The sequence below is a fragment of the Hippocampus bargibanti genome, linkage group LG04 (genome assembly GCF_051943395.1).
Source record: "Hippocampus bargibanti isolate YZ-2025 linkage group LG04, ASM5194339v1, whole genome shotgun sequence".
Classification (NCBI taxonomy): Eukaryota; Metazoa; Chordata; class Actinopteri; order Syngnathiformes; family Syngnathidae; genus Hippocampus; species Hippocampus bargibanti.
Window position 1 is genome coordinate 24,904,373 of NC_142737.1, and position 21,362 is coordinate 24,925,734.

The 21,362-nt window shown below is 39.4% G+C and overlaps 1 protein-coding gene across 2 annotated transcripts; it reads left to right on the forward strand.

The window, feature by feature from the left end:
• The first annotated feature begins 1,189 nt into the window (after window positions 1–1,189).
• On the forward strand, window positions 1,190–20,216 carry ap3m2 (adaptor related protein complex 3 subunit mu 2). Of its 2 annotated transcripts, XM_088994830.1 has the most exons (10): window positions 1,190–1,293; window positions 3,242–3,526; window positions 3,637–3,808; window positions 5,450–5,587; window positions 5,672–5,757; window positions 9,578–9,711; window positions 10,138–10,345; window positions 10,456–10,600; window positions 17,066–17,209; window positions 18,726–20,215. In XM_088994830.1, the coding sequence occupies exons 2-9, from the start codon at window positions 3,254–3,256 to the stop codon at window positions 17,164–17,166; spliced, it is 1,257 nt and encodes a 418-aa protein (XP_088850956.1). In that variant the 5' UTR covers window positions 1,190–1,293; window positions 3,242–3,253; the 3' UTR covers window positions 17,167–17,209; window positions 18,726–20,215. The 2 variants fall into 2 exon arrangements, with proteins under 2 accessions (XP_088850956.1, XP_088850955.1); XM_088994829.1 differs by having other exon boundaries at window positions 17,066–20,216.
• Window positions 20,217–21,362: the final 1,146 nt, after the last annotated feature.

Consider the following 21,362-nt stretch of genomic DNA (forward strand, 5'->3'; position numbering starts at 1 on the left):
AAAAATTGAGCTGCGAATTGGGCATTTTCAGAAAGTCCCGCCCCCCGTTCGTGACGTCGCGCCAAGACGTCTTGCATTGCTGGAGAATCAAAACAATGGCTTCAGATTCGGAGAATATGCTTTATTGTTACATATCCAGTTATGAATATGATTCAAATAGTTCTGAAGAGGAAAGCATACATGTTTGCAATCGATTAAATAATTTATTCCGTGCAATTTTGAGGCAACATTGGGGGGAAATGCATCACCAAAAAAGAGGCAGAAAATGGCAACCAAGCTCCTGTGAGGAATTAATCGGCCCGTTTCCACAGGCTGATAAATTCCTTCCATGGAGCTTGGTCGCCCTCTTCTGGCGGCTTTTTGGTGCGACACGGGCTTTTCAAACCAAACAAATACAGCAAAATACATTGACGTGATGGAAGGACTGCTACAATGTGTCTTTTTTTCGGTCAGGGGCGTTCCTTCAGTGACGTCACGTACGGACTCGTCACCAATTTAAAAACAAGACTTCCGGAATATTCAGGGCGAGTCTTAAAACGTAAAATATAGCTATATGCGGTGGAATCTTTGTAAAATACGCTCAGTAGAGGTCATATGAAGCCATTTTACAAATTATGGACACAACTTGTCCGGAGATGTTGGTTGTCCTTTAAGTTTGTTTTTCTACTTCTTTGTTTCCTTTCCTCTTCCTTTCATAACTTCGCTGGTGTTACTTCCGGTTAGAGTGAATGCTGGCACGTGACTGTAAAGTGTCTTTGAGAGTTTTGAAAGTGTATTAATATTATTATTATTCCTTTTACTGAGCGAGTTGCTTGTTCTGTAGCCACAAAGGGACATAAGTCTTGTTGTGCCGGTCCCAAGCCCGGATAAATACAGAGGGTTGTGTCAGGAAGGGCATCCGACGTAAAAGCTTGGCCAAAACAACCATGCGTATCATACCTCTGAAGATGGAGGTTACTGATTCGCTGTGGCGACCCCTTGAAGGGAAAAGCCGAAAGGAAAAGAAGATTATTATTCCTGGTTGGTGAATGAACGCCACAAAATGAAAACATAAGAAACAAAATGTCAGCCTCCTGACGCTGGTGCCCAATCACAACAGGGTGTCCCGTAGACAATTTCCGTATTCTTGGCCAATGACTGCGAAAAAAGGCGGGATTCGGATTTTTTTGCTCAGGCTGCGGTTGGCTGTTTTTCTCAGCTTCCTGTCACCAGAGGATGATCCTTCTAACGGAAGGTTCATATTTCAATGAAAAAATAGTGAAATTCGAGAGCGCGGCGTAAAATTTACCTTTGGTAAGTGTTTTGTGACCATCAATCTCCTACTTGCTGGGAAATTATTGTTTTTACGTGTTTTTATTCTCGTTATGGGTGACGTTTTCCTTGTCACGAGACACTGAGAAGGATGAGGGTGATGACTTATTACAAAAAAAGCTGTCGGCATGTTTGTTGTAATTTTGTCTAACAATGAAAAACGTTTAATTATACTTTCGAGTGGGTTGGTTTTTTTCTCTCCCGTCACTCAAGATCGTTCAAGATCCGTTGCTCGTCCGCATGATACGCATTCAATTGGGTTTCTATCGTCATCTTCACCGTGCTGATGAGCTGCCAAAGTAACAATAATTATTGCAACGGAAATCCATTGCCATGACCACACCTCTTTAACTATAGTACTACGACTATCTTCTTCTGTACCTAATTTTAACGGATGTGTAACTGTTGTTGTTGTTTTTTATTTCAACTAGAAATTAATATGCTAATTTCTCAGGCAGTGAATATTGAGAGTATTTTTTTCTCGCCGAAATCAAATGGGAAAGAAAATATCTCATGCTTAATCGATCACATGATATATTGTCACATTTAATAACAACAATACAATGTAACACATCACAAACATTGATGGTGCAATGGTAAACTGATTTAATCTGCACAGAATGTCATGTGAGTTGATGGTTGCTGGGTGGAGGTTTACTTGTGGCAACTAAGGAATGATCAGAATGTTAGTGAAGGTGTCGGGTCCTTATTTTCTTGATTTTCCCCTCGTCGCTGGTGATTCAGAGTTGGCTGAATGAGGTGTTGTGTCACACAAAATGTTAAGGACAAAACAATCATAATTATTTTGTTCTGTCACTCATTTTACATTTGGTTTCTTAGTAATTACAACTTAATGTCGTAATATTTTTTTTCTTTGTGATTCTAACCAGTATGATCTGGGTCATCCGGCTAAAGTATCTTTTGTCTAAATGCAATTGTCCCAGAATCACCTATTCAGTACATTATTCATACACTTCCCCCCAATGTACTAACCCACATTAATCAAAGACACAACATTTCACAAATATTGTATTGAAAGTATTAGCCCCTCCTTACAGTAGACCTCACCACATTTCAAATATATTTGTTTGTGAAGAATTCAGACCAAGTGAGACACAACTTACTTACTGTAAGTAAGGAATCTGCTTAACACAAGTGAGACACAGTCGTGAAGTGGAATGGAAGTTTTGTCTGAAAAGCTTCATTCATTCAGTCAGTCAGTCATCCATCCATCTGTTTATTTATTGTATTTTTTTTTTTTGTTTATGTTTTACATTTGTAAAAACTGAAATGTAGCATGTATGGAATGATTCACCACCTTTTGTCTTCACATTGACTCCAGGGGTTCCCAATATTGACCTAAAATAATGCTGATGAGAAATCAAAATTAAGGCCACCTGTGTGTAAACCAGTCAAAGTATAACCACTCTGTAACAGTCTCAGAGGTCTGTTAAAGAAATTAAGATAAAAAGCATCACAAAGTCCAACAAATACACAATACAAGTCCAGAAGAAAGTTGTGAAAAAATTAAGAATAGGAGTAGAATGTAAAAAAAATGCAATCTCACAGAAGACAATTCGATCCATCATTTTGAAATGCAGTATCACACGCAAAGTGTGAACCCACCAAGACCACAGCCAAAAGCTAAACTCAGCCCTCAGCTCAGTTAAAAAAAACGTATGTGAGGGTTTCAGAAAAAAAAATCATGACTTGACAATATTTTGAGAGATTCTCTTATTTTTTTCAATCAAGGTAAGATACCCTGTACACAAGTATCAAACTGCGCATTTATTACGTGTTTTCAGGGCTCATTAATCATCACGTTGAGGTCTCTCTCAATTTTTATTTTCATGTACAAATGTAATCACTGTAACTGATTAGACAACACTGTCTAGTTTAACCTCTGTGAACTTTATGTGACTTTTTGTAGCATTCAGTCAAGATGATCCACAGTCTCTTCCTGGTCAACTCTTCAGGAGACATTTTCCTGGAGAAGCACTGGAAGAGTGTGGTGAGCCGCTCTGTATGCGACTACTTCTTTGAGGCCCAGGAACGTGCCAGTGAGCCGGAGAACGTCCCGCCTGTCATCCCAACCCCTCACCACTACCTTATCAATGTTCTAAGACACCGCATCTACTTTGTGGCAGTCATACAGAGTGAGGTGCCGCCACTCTTTGTCATTGAGTTCCTGCACAGAGTCGTCGACACATTTCAGGTTCTTGTCGTGTCTTCTCTTTTTCGTTGAATAATTTAGCGTGCTGAAGTTCAATTGTTGTTTTTGACACTGCAAAAGTTATAACCATTAATGTGTGTTGTTTTTAACAGGACTACTTTGGTGTGTGCACAGAGGCTGCCATCAAGGACAACGTGGTCGTGGTCTATGAACTACTTGAAGAGATGTTGGACAATGGCTTTCCACTGGCAACAGAGTCAAACATCCTCAAAGAGCTGATCAAGCCTCCCACCATTCTCCGCACAATGGTCAACACTATCACAGGTACAATGTGTAGGATTATTTCAAAAAAATGTTTGTTGGGTGGCGGTTGAGGGTAGCTTGGGGAGAAAAGCCTATTCAGAATTACAGGACTGAATGCATTTTCAATGTCAAACTTGTATCAGAGCGGACCGCTATCGAGTGATAAACACGCTGGCTTCACAGTGCGGAGTTCGCCGGTTCGTGTTTTGCTACGGCCTCCATGTGTGGAGTTTGCATGTTCTCTGGGACCTCCAGTTTCCTATCACATTCCAAAAACATGCATGGCACCCTGATTGAACACTCAAAATTGTCCTTAGGTGTGAGTGTGAGCGTGAATGGTTGTTTGTATCTGTGTGCCCTGCGATTGGCTGGCCATCGATTCAGGGTGTCCCCCGCCTAGTGCCCGAAGACGGCTGGGATAGGCTCCAGCACCCACCGCGACCCTAATGAGAATAACGTGGTCTGGAAAATGGATGGATTGATGATATTTGTTTCAAAGATGCTCTTAGTTAATAGCAATGGTTATACCATCATGTTTATGCTTATGAATTACAGGTAGTTGCAATGCATCCTGACACACAAATGTTGAAGCTCCTCTGAAGTGACTCAAATTCATAGCTTGAGAGTACTTTCTTATTTAAGTTTCAAACTTTTGGAAGTCCACTGCAGGTTATAAAGTATTCATGTTGCTAATAGATATGCCCAACAATTTAGGTTTCATTTAGTTTCATAATTTTTTTAATGTTTAATGTCCATTCAGGAGTTGAACAACTTTCCCCGGGTCAATATTGTTTGGTGTAACCAAGTCCACTTTGATACAGGGCTCCAATCTCTCTCTCTCACCCTCTCTCTCTCTCTCTCTCTCTCTCTCTCTCTCTCTCTCTCTCTCTCTCTCTCTCTCTCTCTCTCTCTCTCTCTCTCTCTCTCTCTCTCTCTCTCTCTCTCTCTCTGCATCTCTCTCTCTCTCCACCCATCCATATGTACAGTAAAGTCTCGTTATATCGATATTCAAGGGAGTCCGAAAAATATCGATATAACCGGGACTATCGATATATCCGACCCTGTTTGCATGTAATTTTCTCAGTGTGTGCATAGAAATAGTATCGATATAACCGGGACTATCGATATATCCGATATCGATATAACGAAACTTTACTGTATCAATTTGTGTATTTATGTAAGTACATTATTCATTATTTAACTTATTTGCTTGTTTGTTTGTCTATTTAAACATACACACGCACACACACGCACATACACACACATCACATCACACATATACATACATATTGGGAAAACAGCGACTAACCTGACATTTTAGGGGCCCGAGAAGCAAGGTTAGGGGTGCTCACTTATAAATGGATACAACCTTATAATCATTTGGTCAACAGCAAAAACAAAACAAAAAAAACCTCCAATGGACTAAGAGAAAAAGAACATTCCAATTGCAGATTTCCTGCTTAAACAGGTGTGAGTCGATGAAAAATGTACATGTGCTGTTTCAAATTTCAGGAACAGTTGGGCACCATTTTGGAGCAGTCTGGAAGCCTGATTTGATCAAATTAGTGTAATATTCATCACAAAACCATGCTCATCAACTATTAGCTTTTTTTAATCAGTCTGGGTCACCGTACAGACTAATCTTGTTTGACTAATTCCCAGGCAGCACCAATGTGGGTGAACAACTCCCCACTGGCCAGTTGTCAGTGGTACCATGGCGACGCACAGGTGTCAAATACACCAACAATGAGGCCTATTTTGATGTGGTGGAGGAGATAGACGCCATAATTGATAAATCAGGTAACGCTCTGAGGGCATTGATGGCTTCTATAAGCAACCTGTTTCGTAAAATATAAATGTTTTCTGCCTCGCGCCCACAATCAGGTTCCACAATAACGGCGGAAATCCAGGGAGTCATTGATGCCTGCGTAAAACTTACTGGCATGCCTGACCTCACACTGTCATTTATGGTAAGTGATTTAAAACTGACATAATAACTGAAATGGCTTGAGACAGTTTTGATGGAAACATTCATGAGCAGAAAATAACGGTAATATGTATACATTTAGGTGTTTTTTTCCCGATGATACTGGCTTACATGGCTCCAAACCACACACGATAGGGGTGTTCACTCGGGACACATTTGCATCAGTTGCTTTGCCGTGATGTCTGTGGACTTCAAAATCCTTCTTTAAACAGCTTTAAACAGCGTATGAAATAACGCCTGGCCGGACGCCCGGGGCGTGCAACTTTTACGTTGGTCGTACAACTTACGAAACATCTCTGCCCGGGTGGCTGACAACTTCTTCAAGAAAAAAAAAGAAATATTTATTTCAAATCAAATGTTTGCTTTATTCGATAAACCAAACGTTTGAACAAAGATTTCGAAATCCGATTTCGAAATCTTCGTTCGGTTTGGAAATTTCTGAATTTCGGTTCGTTTGTCAATTTGCATACTCGGCACGGCAGGCAATCAGAAGTCTGCTTCCTGCTTGCAGACTTTCCAGAGCATTATAGGAGATGCCAGCGTGACGTCATTTGTTATGATCATGTGATCGGCCGCTAACTTCCATGAGGCAGAAAGCCAAATAAACACAAGTTGTCAGTGAGTGCAATCATTGTTTTGTAAGCTTATGCGTTTCATTTTCGGTTGTGATGAATGAAAGTCTGTGTGGGGTTGTTGGCTGTACGAACCGTTTTGTGAAAGGATCCGGGTTAAAATTTCACCGAATACCATTCGCTGAAGGAAGAAAACAAACCGGTTTGTTCGACAATTTGCATACTCGGCACGGCAGCCAATCAGAAGCCTCCTTGTCAGTGCTTCCAGACTTTCCCGAGTGTTATAAGGTAGTGTATTTGCATATCATTTTCCAAAGTAGATGCACAGAACCTCAGCCCCAGAAGAAAGATTCAAAAGAAGAAAATGTATGACACTACAAAACGTAAATGTACATTATCCCATGACTGTAAAGTGTCCTTGATAGTTTTGAAAGGCGCTTAGAAATTAAATGTCTCATTATTATTAATAAAAGCATAGTGGAAAGAGAAGTTCATGTGGCTTGTAGCAGACGACGCAACGCAAAAATTGCATTGTGTAACATGACCAACAGTGTATGGACAAACGACAACTGGAGCAAAATCATCAGCAATGGATATTTACGTTAAATTAAACAAGGGAGCATTTGTGGTAGGTACACCCTTAATTAAAAAAATCCTTAATACTTTGCAACAATGTTTTTTTTTTTCGATTAGTCGTCTTATTGTGTTTCAAGTTGTGAAAAATGGGGCAGGCAACTTTATGGCTGGGCAGGCAACTTTTCAGAGTCCGCTAACTTTTTGTCATGAGTTTTGAACTCATGAACCTTGAGCTTTAAACATGATAGAATTTGCTCAAAGATTCCTGTATCACACAATTAACTAATTTGTGGAACAGCTAAAAAATATGTTATTATGTCACACAAGCAAGGCCGTTGTACAGTATTACATATTGTATATGATGTAGTGACAAATGTTTTTATCCAAAATTATACTGTAATGATGATTTTTTTTTTACTTGAGCTACATCATTGGTTGTTTATCCTTTTTTTAACTACAGTGAGACCTCGGTTGACGAACCCCTTGGCTTACGAACTTTTCGGTTTACGAACGTTACATTTATGAAAATTTTACCTTGACATACAAACTATTTTTCGGGATACAAACGGAGCTGCCACAATGAGTGATGTGTCGTTCGTGAATGAGCCAGTTCTCCAAACAAGGAAATGGCAGCTGACTTTTTTGTCCTCTATTCCCCACCCCCAGTCGTCGGTTAAAGCCACGTGATTGGTCAAGAACGCAGCAGTGGGGGATTGGGTTACAGACAGAGAGAGAGTGAGGCCGTTCTCCAAAAAACAAAATGGCGTATTCGGTTAAAGCCACGTGATTGGTCAAGAACCCAACAGTGTGTGTGTGGGAGGGTTAAACATTAAAGAAACAGGCAGACAGAGAGAGAGAGAAAACACACACACACACACACACACACACACACACACACACACACACACACACACACACACACACACACGAAAGGGAGAGGACAGAGCTTGAAACAAAAAAAGAAAAGGGGAAAAAACAAGTAAAATGATGAGAAAATGGATAGAAAATAGTGAAATTTGGACTCATTTCAACTTTGATAGTTCAAAAGCAGAGTGTAGACTGGAAGGTTAAATATCCCATCAATCAGGCTCCACAAATAACCCCCACAAGTCATCAGTACATTTGATGCAAAAAGCTATTAACCCAGCTAAACAGATCACAATTGATGAACAAGATACAATGATCACAGAGAAAGCACCTACAAGGGATCTTTCCTCAAGATGGTAAAAGAAGCCTATGTTCCTCATCAAGTGTTTAATACTGAGTAAACCGGACACTCCATTCCATCAAGCCAATAATGACCATCACAAAGGTAAATAAAATGACTTTATTGTACAATACAGTTTGTTTCTTTAATCATAATAATATAGCACATTTATTATACATAAAATAAGGTATATTTTGTGTAGTTTTAAGGCTTACAAAATTAAAAAGTAGAAAATTATGTTTAATGGGGACCTGGGAACGGATTATTCTCATTTTAATGGTTTTCTACGGGAAATTAATTTTTGGGATACACACTTTTCGCCTTACACACTCTGTTTGGGAACCAATTAAGTTCGTAAGCCAAGGTCCCACTGTATTTGACTTACTTGGCGGCCATAGGAACAGACAGTGTTATTTTTCAATTGCTGCTGTGGACTGAAAATGTCCCCATTGTGGGACGAATAAAGGTTTTCTGATTCTGATTCTGAAATACCATGGAACTTCACTATTTATAGATTACGAGTCAAGTACATTCTGTAAATAACCTGAACCAGGTTGGAAACATGCTTGCCAGGTTCAGCGTTTGGCCACTCCTCACAATGTCCACCTTCATTTGAAAAATGCGCCTTGAAAATGCAGTTTTTCTCGTGTCCGACTTGGTATCTCACAATAACAGTTTTCTTGATAATATTTCTCCCCAGAAACTAGATTTTCTGATATTACTGCGCACTTGATCTTTAAGTCGTAAATGTATGTCAGTTCTTGTAATATGTTTAGACCTTCAAAGAAGGTCTAAAGGCGAGCCACTTAGGTAATACAGGTCATGAGTCATATTAATGGTAAAACAAATTTTGCTATAATCTTACTATCTAACTGAACAGAGTAGCCAATGGTATTAACATGCCACATTGTGGGAGACTCGTAGATGTTTCCCTTCCTAAAATCAATGGGTATGAAGACATTACCCCAATGTGAGACAAATATAGGCCCAAATCAGGCCAACTAAGAATATTCAATATAAGTCTTCTTTTGTACTTTTGTTTCCTTCCGCGTCACTTCATCCAGGAGTTATGTACATACATTCTGGGCCTCTGCATATTGTTTCATGTGTTTTGTGAATCTAAACATTCTGTATGACTTCTGTATGAAATCTATATGCAAACAGATGGATTGATTGGATATTGACATCAGACTGGGGCACTTGGACTTGCAAGCTATTAATCGCATCCAAATAGAAAGACGTGTGAAAGGAAATGTTTCCAACCGGTGAACTAAATGTTAGTTATTAGGTCTGAAAAGTCTCCAATAGACCACATCCCACTGAGAACCGAACATTTGGGACTGCAAAGGTGGAATATAGAATATTTGTGAAAGTTTGTTCACGTTCGCCAGCATTTTTTTTTTTATGAAAAAAAAAAGCGGAAAACGCCCCTTTCTCCCTTGTTTCAGAACCCTCGGCTGCTGGATGATGTCAGTTTTCATCCATGTGTTCGATTCAAGCGCTGGGAGGCTGAGCGGATCCTCTCCTTCATCCCTCCTGATGGAAACTTCCGGCTACTTTCCTATCATGTCAGCTCTCAGAAGTTGGTGTTTAGAGACTCTTTGTTCATGTCACAAAGTAGTAGCTATATCTCAAGTACAGGGGTCCTTGATTTATGGTCTTCCCATCATGTCAGGTTTCACGGTTACCAATGGCATGCAGTGAACAAGTTTGCCAGTGGAATAAGTGTATGTTGTCACAGGGCACATGATGACATACTCAGTTACTACCATACTTACTGGTTTTTATTTGGATTGTTTAATGTTTATGGCCTCAATAAGTTTTATGGCCTCAACGAGTTTTCCAACTTTCCAACTTTGCGATCGCATTCCGCTACTTTCATGTACAAATGTGGGTCAAATTGCCACCATAGGAACATAAGTCACAAATAAATCAAGGACTCCCTCTCATGTCATTCTTGTGACATTTATGACATCATATGAGTGTTTTCATCTTCTCACCTTTTTAGCCTTGTAGCAATTCCAGTGTATGTCAAGCACAACATTACATTCCGCGAAGGAAGCTCCCAGGGGCGATTCGACTTGACACTTGGCCCCAAGCAGACCATGGGCAAGGCTGTGGAGTCGGTCCTAGTCAGCAGTCAACTTCCTCGGGTAGTTCTCAACGCCAATCTTAACCCCTCCCAAGGAACATACACCTTTGACCCAGTCACAAAGGTACTCACCGTAACTATGTGTGTAGTGTCCTCTTGCATGGAAAGGGGTTCCTGAGACTGTCTAGTAATGCTTCCCATTCATGCTGCGACATGGACATTCATTTTGCTCAGTTGTTGACCTGGGATGTGGGCAAGATCAACCCTCAGAAGCTTCCCAACTTGAAAGGAACCATGAGTCTTCAGGCGGGGGCTTCCAAGCCTGATGAGAATCCCACTATCAACATCCAGTTCAAAATCCAACAGATGGCCATCTCAGGTTCACTCACACAAACACATACATACACACACACACATGGACTTATTCCATTTGTGTGCAATAAACGCATTTTCAGTTTAAAGGACAACCGACGTCTCCGGACAAGTTGTGTCCATAATTTGTAAAATGGCTTCAAATGACTTCTACTGAGCGTATTTTACAAAGATCCACCGCATCTAGCTATATTTTATGTTTTAAGACTATATTCCGGAAGTCTTGTTTTTGAGTTGGTGACGAGTCCTCACCCTACGTCACTGAAGGAACGCCCCTAACCGAAAAAAGACACATTGTAGCAGTCCTTCCATCACGTCAATGCATTTTTCTGTACTTTGGTCTGAAAACGTCATGTAGGACCAAAAAGAGGCAGAAGAGGGCGACAAAGCTCCATGTAAGGAATTAATCAGCCTGTGGAAACAGGCTGATTAATTCCTTACACGGCTTTGTCGCCATTTTCTGCCTTTTTTGACATTTCCCACCCCTGATGCCTCAAAATGACACGGAATAAATTCTTTAATCGATTGCAAACATGTATGCTTTCTTTTTCAGAACTATTTGAATCATATTCATAACTGGATGAGTAACAAGAAAGCATATTGTCCGAATCTGAAGCCATTGTTTTGATTCTTGAGCAAGGCAAGACGTCTAGCTGTGACACCACGAACATGGGGGCGGGACCTTCTGAAACTGTCCACTTCCGGTTTCAAATTGAAGTACTTTTTAGACACTTTAAGTCATTTTTATTGGTGTTTTGCATTTGACTAAAAATATCATACTGCGTGTTTTAGGTATTTTAGATGCTATAAAACGTTTTTCTGATGTCAGTTAGGAAACAAAAAAGTGAGGTCCGTTGTCCTTTAGGCTTCCACTCAATCATATGGCCTTGATCACACACAAATCCTCCTCAGCTGACACCCTCCTGATGCAAAATGTTGGTACTGATGCATAGCATCCACTGGGTGGCGTAAAAGTAATTATTCATTTTCAATTGATTTGTAATAATAATAATAAACATGCGAGTCAAACCTCTGAAGATGGAGGACACCGAGATAATAATGACACTTTACAGTCATAAACACAAGAACAATAAAACCACAGATAAAATGATGAATAATAAAAGAGGAGATTAAATTGAGAATGCAGTTTTAACTATGTGGATTTTGAGATGGGATTTGAAAACGTGTTTTAAGATTTATTACTACTGCAACAAACAATTGCTATTCCAACCCAGTTTATTATTTTATATGTGTTTTTAAACCTAACCTAAATGCGACCAGATGTACAGTGGGCCCTCGGTTTACAAACACCTTGCCTTACGAACTTTTTGGTTTACGAACGTTACATTTATGAAAATTAAACCTTGGCATACGCACTATTTTCGCGATACACATCCCCCACCACGGCTGGCGGAGTAATCTTCGGCGGAAGAACACAAACGCAGACGACCGAACAGCGTCCCAGCCGGCCTACCTTTCCACACCCCCTTTCTATGAGTGCACACGTCGATCGTCTTCAACGATACTTTTGCCGTTATGGGACCGAAAAAGACCCCACCACAAGCTCGTGTTCAGCCGAAGAAGACACAAAACAAAATTACAGTCGAGGAGAAGAAGGAGATCATAGAGAAACACGAACGAGGTAGCGTTTGTGGCATCACATGTGCGCACCGTGGCTGTCATGTGAATCTCAGCCTGACACATCTCCCACACTGTGTGCCACTTCCCTGAGAGTAACTTTCTACTACCATTCTACAAATAAAGAGCCCGGTACGCTAAGTCCACCATTGCTACCGTCCTTCGCCTAAAAGCTTTACACAAAGCCGTTATTTAGTCGATGCTTTCACGTGAATAATGACACTGAAATTGTCACGTGCGAGTTGACATTTGGGGCGCCAGCTGATGTCAATTCCCTGATCACCGATACTGGGACGTTTCAACGAGTTGCTGTCACCTCACCAGTGACATGATTACGTCACCTCGCGCCTCTCTAGTGTCTTGGACTTGCCAGCACATGAGTTTGCTTCGCCCCAGCCCACCTGCTTTTGTTGGGTCCGTGGTACCATCGGACTCGCGTCTTTTGTTGTAATAAAATCGCTGCCAACACCTCCGTCTCTGCCGCCTGCTTCGCTGATAAAAAAGGCTTGGCATGATGTTACCCTTCGATCCTTGAAAGCAGCATGGAAGAATTTGGGATGTGCAGGCTTTTATTGAACAGTTCCATCCAGAAAAGACTGTGGCTATGAGAATCATCAACATGATGAATGATAATGTGATGCCTCAGTTTCGTAAGACCTTACAAGTCAGAAAGCAACAGGTGTCAATTAAGAGCCATCAACGATCAACGATCTTGAACTGCCAGGCAGGAGACCGAGAGGAAGACCGAAGAGGAGGTTTATGGATGTGGTCAAAGAGGACATGAAGGTAGCTGGTGTGAGAGAAGAGGATGCACAAAACCGGGATAGATGGAGGACATTGATTCGCTGTGGCGACCCCTTAGGGGAAAAGCCGAAAGGAAAAGAAGAGAAGAACGACCATCACAAATGTAAATACAGTAAAGTGACTTTATTATACTGTGCAGTGTATTTCTTTCATTACAATACAATAGCACATTTATTATACATAGAATAATATATGTTGTGTGTAGTTTTAAGGCTTATTTAGTTGAAAATTATATTTTATGGAGACCTGGGAACAGATTATTCTCATTTTAATGGTTTCCTATGGGAAAATTATTTTTGGGAAACACAATTTTGGCCTTACACACTCTGTCTGGGAACCAATTAAGTTCGTAAGCCAAGGCCCCACTGTAATTTTCTTTCTCCATTTGTAGGAGGGATGAAGGAGCGAGAGAGGGGGGCAATAAATCTTTCTCACTTCTGTGGAGAAATTATCTTGACAGATTTGCTGAAATTCAGCAATGCTGGAGGGTTTTGATGCATGAATATCCGTTTTGAAGTACACTGTAAAACCCAACAAGTTGAAAGTACTCAAAACTTTTATGGCAACTGATTACGTCAAAATTTTTGAGTACAGTTTACTCAAAATTTTTGAGTAAACTACTCAAAATTTTTGAGTACAGTTTATTCAAAATTTTTGAGTAGTGGAAATAAATTTTATGAGTTTGACTGAACTTAAATGTTATGAGTTTGAATGAACTTTCAGTTTACTCTAATGTTTTCTTGTTATCTTAATTTTTAAGTAAAAATTAGGTTTCATATTTAAGCGTAACCAACTCAAATTTATGTTGCCTGAAAAAATATATTCATGTATACTGTACTTACATTTGCCTTCTATGTCTAAAAACAAAAACCCACCTCACATGTCTGTTTTAGTGCACATTTTTTATTGAGGTTTAAAACAACCTTTGATAAAACATTCATGATAACAGTATCAAATGCACAGCATGTCCACGTACCAAAACAACAAATAAACCCCTGAGCAGTTCTTTTTTAGTAATTAACACAACATTGTGATAAAGATGTGAAATAAACACAACAACAAAGCAGAAAAAACAACACATTATACTCTGCTGTTCTGTTAAAAATAAATTCTCTGACAAGCATATACTTTAATAAATACAAGAGAATACATTTCAATGTACTCGTTATAAGGTGCAAATCAAAGTAAAACTTACTAAAAACAAACAGTATTCATGAAATGAAAAAAGACATTTTGGTGAAATCCAGGTTTACACATCAAATTATGAATAGAAAATCAGTCACAAACAGTGTATCAATGTTTGGGTATACAAAGCAGAGTAAAACTATGAAATTACTTATCCAGGGTTGCTTTGTTCCGTAATATTGGAGGCACTGGAGCCTTCAATATTGCGGAACAAAGCATTTTTTAAACTTAGCAGGCGTGGTTTGAGTGGTCTGTTATCATCAAGACACAGCAGTATTTTCTGAATGAAGGTGAATGTGTGGATTATTTTTTGGGGAGAATCTAAATGCAGTGCATACATTAAACCAAACAAGAGGAAGTGTGTATCAGCCAACCTGGGGAGACATCTCACAATAATGCCATCTTCTATCACAACAGAAATGCTGTTGGGGTTAAACAAGATGGTGCGAGTTGTCAGTTGTCACGGAGAGAAGTGCGACAGGAATGTTTTCAATGTCTGGATCCTCTTCCCACTGCAAAATACATCAATAGACATTTGTGTTAAGTCGGGCAATACATACATTGCATGTTTTGAAGAACTGTGAGTCATCTTCTCGTAGGTATGTGTGGAGAGCACTAAGGGCCAGACTGCGTCTCGTGTATATCATGCTGTTCTTTATCAAAAGTAAGAGGAGATAAAAGCCAAGTTTTAATTTGGGGAAAGCGACAGGACCTTAACATTGCAGTACTTGTCTTCAGCATCTCAAACCCAAGAGAGCGGCCTATGGAGAATTAAGTTTAGGTAAAATTCTGTTCAATATTAAAAAATACATACGTGTATTATTTTTAATATGATTCGGGTAATTAATCATGTAGCATTAATAAAAATGTAAACATACCTTAGATAATGGTGGTGTTACTCAATTTCCACCCTGGGGCTAAAAGGTTGAATAGAAAAAACAGACAATAAATGTAATCATTTAATGTAATAAAACACCTTGATCCATGTTTACTTTTTAAATTTAATAAATAATATAATTTACCAGATTAAATGATGCCATCAAGCCAGTGAGGTGTTTGCAGTTTGAAAAATGGTTTCAAACAGTTTCAAAAATACATTTAAAAAGTTTTATGTTTACACATGAATGACCATTTAAAACTACACCAATTGTACAGAGTGATATTTCATTTGGCTAGCATTATATTTACTTAGTGCCTTCTTAAAACGTCAGCACAACAGTTGCACGTTGAATTAGCATGATTTATTGTGCTGCCGTTTAAAACAAAGTTAACTCAATGCACCAACCTGCTGGCGTTGCAGCATCTGTGTGGTGGATTTCGGGTGACCCTTATAACTTTTGAAGTTCATATAAAACTTAATTTAACACCCATTTGACTATTATTCTCAAACCTTCGCGGACACAAACATAACTCGCAACACCCCGTGATAGATATTACTCCACCACCGCCCAAACAAACCTTCGCAGTACAATTCTCCTAATAACCCTGCTGTGTCTTTCAAAAAACAAGAGACGTTTAAGAAACATTCCTACTTACCACAGAAGAGCTTGTAACATTAGGAGAAGTCCTTGGCTCGAGCGGCGGATATCATGCCCCAAACGGACATTCCAAAATATTCCTTTCCTGTGGAGCGACTACAGCATTGACACACTGGGTCCTTGTAGTATACATACAGTAAAGTGTCGTTATATCGATATCGGATATATCGATAGTCCCGGTTATATCGATACTATTTCTATGCACGCACGGAAATTTGAAACAGCACATGTACATTTTTCATCGACTCACACCTGTTTAAGCAGGAAATCTGCAATTGGAATGTTCTTTTTCTCTTAGTCCATTGGAGGTTTTTTTTGTTTTGTTTTTGCTGTTGACCAAATGATTATAAGGTTGTATCCATTTATAAGTGAGCACCCCTAACCTTGCTTCTCGGGCCCCTAAAATGTCAGGTTAGTCGCTGTTTTCCCAATATGTATGTATATGTGTGATGTGATGTGTGTGTATGTGCGTGTGTGTGCGTGTGTATGTTTAAATAGACAAACAAACAAGCAAATAAGTTAAATAATGAATAATGTACTTACATAAATACACAAATTGATACAGTAAAGTTTCGTTATATCGATATCGGATATATCGATAGTCCCGGTTATATCGATACTATTTCTATGCACACACGGAGAAAATTACATGCAAACAGGGTCGGATATATCGATAGTCCCGGTTATATCGATATTTTTTCGGACTCCCTTGAATATCGATATAACGAGACTTTACTGTATATAGTATATTAAATACGATTGTTTGTCTTTCCACCCTAATTTAAAATAAATAATCCGAATCTCTGCCAGATTCAGCCGTTGATAATTCAAATGGCGTCCAATGAGAGCACGCAGTGACGTCATCACGCAGCTTCCTGCCGTGAACTCAAAATGTTTGAGTAAACGATTGCCATGAACTCAAAAGTATTGATCTACTGCAAATTAAAAACGCAGGACTCATTCAAAAACTCAAAACGTTTCAGTTTTTGAAACAAAAAATCGGCTTTTGAGTTGACTGACCTCAATGACTTTAAGTCAGTAGTACTGTTCGGGTTTACAGTGTAATGTCTGAGCATTTCAATTGGATTCAACTCCGGATTTTGACCACGCTACACTTTACTGGACTGATAGAATTTTGATATTCGTATTTGTTTGATAATCTTGAATGTTAACGTGAGAAAACTGCGGAAATAATAAAACATTTGAGAATGGGGCATATTGTTGTTTCATGGCACTGTGTCATACCAAGATTCTCATACTATATCGACTAATAATTTTCATGAAAACATATGCTCTTGTTTGAACAGGGCTGAAGGTGAACCGCCTGGACATGTACGGGGAGAAGTATAAACCTTTCAAAGGCATCAAGTACATGACGAAGGCTGGCAAATTCCAGGTCCGGACATAAGAACACCACTTCTGCTCTCAATGGACCAAACATCCTTGGAATTGTGAGGAGGGTTATGATGTGATGTGATGATGTTTTTTTTTTTTGTTTTTGCATGGGGGCTGGGTCTTTACGTATATACAGGTTTTATCCCCACAATTTGGGGACTCGTTGTAGTAACAAATTACCAACAGTCATCAAAAGCTTGAAACCAATGCAACAACGGAAGCCTTTTCACGATCCAAGCTCATCCCAATACGACTCATGCAGTCATATAACCTAATGTTTATTGATCATTTAAGCCATTCCAAGCGCCCAGAGCAATGTTATCTGAAAGGACAACCGACGTCTCCGGACAAGTTGTGTCCATAATTTGTAAAATGGCTTCAAATGACTTCTACTGAACGTATTTTACAAAGATTCCACCGCATATAGATATATTTTATGTTTTAAGACTCGCGCTGAATATTCAGGAAGTCTTGGTTTTGAGTTGATGATGAGTCCGTACGTGACGTCATGAAAGGACCCCCCCCCTGACCGACAAAAAGACACATTGTAGCAGTCCTTCATGACGTCAATGTATTTTGCTGTACTGTTTATCTGAAAACCTTGATGTTGCACCCAAAAGCCGCCAGAAGAGGGCGTCCAAGCTCCATGGAAGGAATTTATCAGCCTGTGGAAACGGGCTGATTCATTCCTCACGGGAGCTGGTCGCCATTTTTGGGTGCGACATTCCCTCCCGCCCGTTTGCCTCAAAATGACATGAAAACAATTCTTTAATCGATTGCAAACTTGTATACTTTCCTCTTCAGAACTATTTGAATCATATAACTGGATGTGGAACAAGAAAGCATATTCTCCGAATCTGAAGCCATTGTTTAGATTTTTCAGCAATGCAAGACGTCTTGGCGTGACGTCACGAAGTGGGGGCGGGACTTTCTGAAAATGCCCAATTCGCAGCTCAATTTTTTGCAGATTTTGGACACTTTAAGTCATTTTTATTGGTGTTTTGCATTTGAATAAAAATATCATACTGCTTGTTTTGGGTATTTTAAATGCTATAAAACGTTTTTCTGATGTCAGTTAAGAAACAAAAAAGTGACGTCGGTTGTCCTTTAAATCTAGACGAAAATAGAATCAATTTTAGAATCCCTTGTTATTACTCTTGCAATCACTGAATCCATCGTTTTATTTGTTTCCCTGAAATCCTGGCCGCTACTGTCTTGCTATTCCCTTTTCCTATATCGTCCTCCCCTGTTCAGTTATGTGCTTTGCTTGGTCATTTTAATGTTTGTATTATGTTCATCCTGTCTACTTGATATCTAATTTGAAACAGATTCTTTTCTTACAGTGTATTGTAGGTCTTCAAATACCTATTTGAAGACCTACAATACACTGTAAGAAAAGAATCTGTTTCAAATTACATTTTAATGTTTGTTTCATATAGACTGGCAGAAGAATATACCATAAACTGTTCACAGTCAGTTAGTGCGGTTTTACTTTTTCCTGTCTCACATGCTTTTACACCATGGCGATTTCTACAACATTATTAAGTATACAATTGCTTCTTTTCTTCTCAGGTCTTGCAGAGGTGCATGAGCGCAGGTGTAACTATTTTGATGTATTACGCTGAAGAAATCTAAGTTAACCCAATGGTAGATACAGTTGATCATCTATATAATATTTTCCTCCTCTCCAAGAAAAAAAGAAAAAAAAACCAGGATGATTAAATAATTGACTTATTAAATATGTACTTGGCCGGCGTCCCACAATATGCCCTCAAACACATCACTTGTAGTTTAGCCATGTGTATTTTACTACCTACCCATATTTATTTGGAATCTTCATGAGAACAAAACAGTGCTCAAGAAAAATGAGTCAACCTACAAATTTGTTGCGTTTTGAAAATATGTTTTCAGGAGCATGTGTTCTACAAAATACTCCCTCAAACGTGGGCTTATTTGAAAAAAAAAAAAAAAAATAAAATGGGGAGGAACGTTTCACTCTTAACAGAAGTTTTAAAATGGGAACGAGTTGGAAATGTCCACGTATTAGCTTGTTGGTGTCAACATGTGACCACCCTGAACCCCAGTTGAAGTTCAGCAGAACCATTTGCGTGCCTTTCATTCTGTCATCTCTTTTTTACATCTGCCTCTTTGTGAGAGTCCTTTTCTTTTTTGCATCATTCAAAGTTGCACATCGATTTCCCCCTGGCAAAAATGTGTGCATACTCATTAAAGTCTAGCAAAGCGAAATGTTACATTTAAAAACATCATTCACAATAATGTGAATAATGTTTTCCGTAAATGGATTTTGAAAAAGGCCAACCCGTTTATATTGAGCACAGTAATCACGCCTCATTGTCACTATGGTAACTGATCCGAAAGCAGTCGACCATCAGTGTTGGCGCTACACCGTCGATAGGGGGTAATGTAACCCCGTCAGAAACCTGCGTGGCCCCAATTAAGTCCTTCCAGCATTTGATTTGATGGTCGAAAATACATTTTATTTTTTTGTCAGCCCCGTTATGTATTGGTCAGCCCCGGGAGAGGAAAAAAATCCTCCAGCCCTTCCTGTCGACCATCATATTTTGGTCCAGTGCTTGAATCTGCTTGTGGTTGCGATGTTTAAATTGTGCGGGGAAAAAGAGAAAAAAAATGTTCTGTTGTGTGTTCGACTACTAGAACAAATAGGTTCACATTTTTTGCCTGCCTTTTGTTTGTGTTACATTGTTGTGGTATTAAAGTTTTACCTGTCGTCGAAACTTTCCTTCTGGTATTACTGGTCGTAAACCTTTGGAATCACTGTGTCTATCTCTCAAACCGCAAAACACGTGGCTTTTAATTCTGAAATTTAATGACATCCGTGGACATGAGTTTTACGTGACAGACACCACACTTTTATGTCACAAATAATATCATTATGAAAGGACCATACTTTTTTATTGTAAGGGGCAGCTAATTAGTCTGGCCATCTTTTGTGTTTAGATAGATTGCAGTTCGGCTGGCTGAAATCTGAAATCTGTCAAATGCAGAAGCTGCTTGTTCCCCTCTGTGAGCAGTACCAATAGTAATGCAGAAATATGTGTGTTATTTTTTTGTTTATTTTTGGTAGTTTATATATATATATATATATATATATATATATATATTTTGTGGGTGCGCGTGTGTACAGCTGACTGACTGACATGACCGACATCTCGTCCTCCCTCATCTGGATGAACTCCAGCCCATAATTTACTGATGACTTCAAGCCTGCTAAAGATGACCCCTCAGACTCCCCGACGCCCCCATTCCCTCCCAGTGGTTCACTTGGCTCCTTATTTCTTCCCTCTGGTTTGTCACCTCGGTGTCGACTATTGCCAAGTTTTTCCACGAGCGTTTAGACGCACATTTTGACCTCGAAAACTACTTTACCTTTTTAACCTGAGGCTTCTTTTTTTTGCCTGGCTTCTCGCCGTTTTTCCTCATTACCCCTTTTTCATTTTGACGACAGAAAGCTGCAAGTGAAATTTCTATTAACACAATTACGCTGTACTTCACGCCAGGTAATTCTAACTTTCTTCATGTAATAAACGGGCACCTGTGCATGTTTATATCCTCGGGTTACTTTCACGTGGCTGACGTGTTGTGCTAGCTGCTTTATTTGTGACTTTTTTTACCCACTGAAATGTTTGCAAAGTATTGCTCAACCCATTGCTTTAATATTTGCGCTACGCAAAGTATGACAATGCCATGTGGTAGAATAACCTTAATTGATATGGATCATTACATTGGACACGTGCTTGTTTGAGTATCTCAATGTGTGCGAATTCACACCCATTGAAAGTGCCCATTTTGTCACCAAGAGCAATTACCCACGCGTAACACTAATGGGTGTGTATTGTGAATGCTAATGCACAGAGATAACAGGGACTATCTTAATGTAACCCGAAGGAGACGTTTATTGATATGTGATTGCTTTGATAGGGCACGTGCCACCCGAGGGGGTGAATTCTGCCACGTGAACACATCCTTGCCACAGATTAGTGCTTGGACACCTAAATGGCTGACCGGTGGTGCAGCGTCTTAAATTACGTTTTAGTATACTGTATTCTGTTTTGTACTTGTTCATTTAATAAAACGAAGTACCCGGAATCTACAATAGAAATATCTCGAGTTGTCTTCATCAATACCCTATTTTTTCATAGTGTTACTTGGCTGCCAACTCACTTTCTC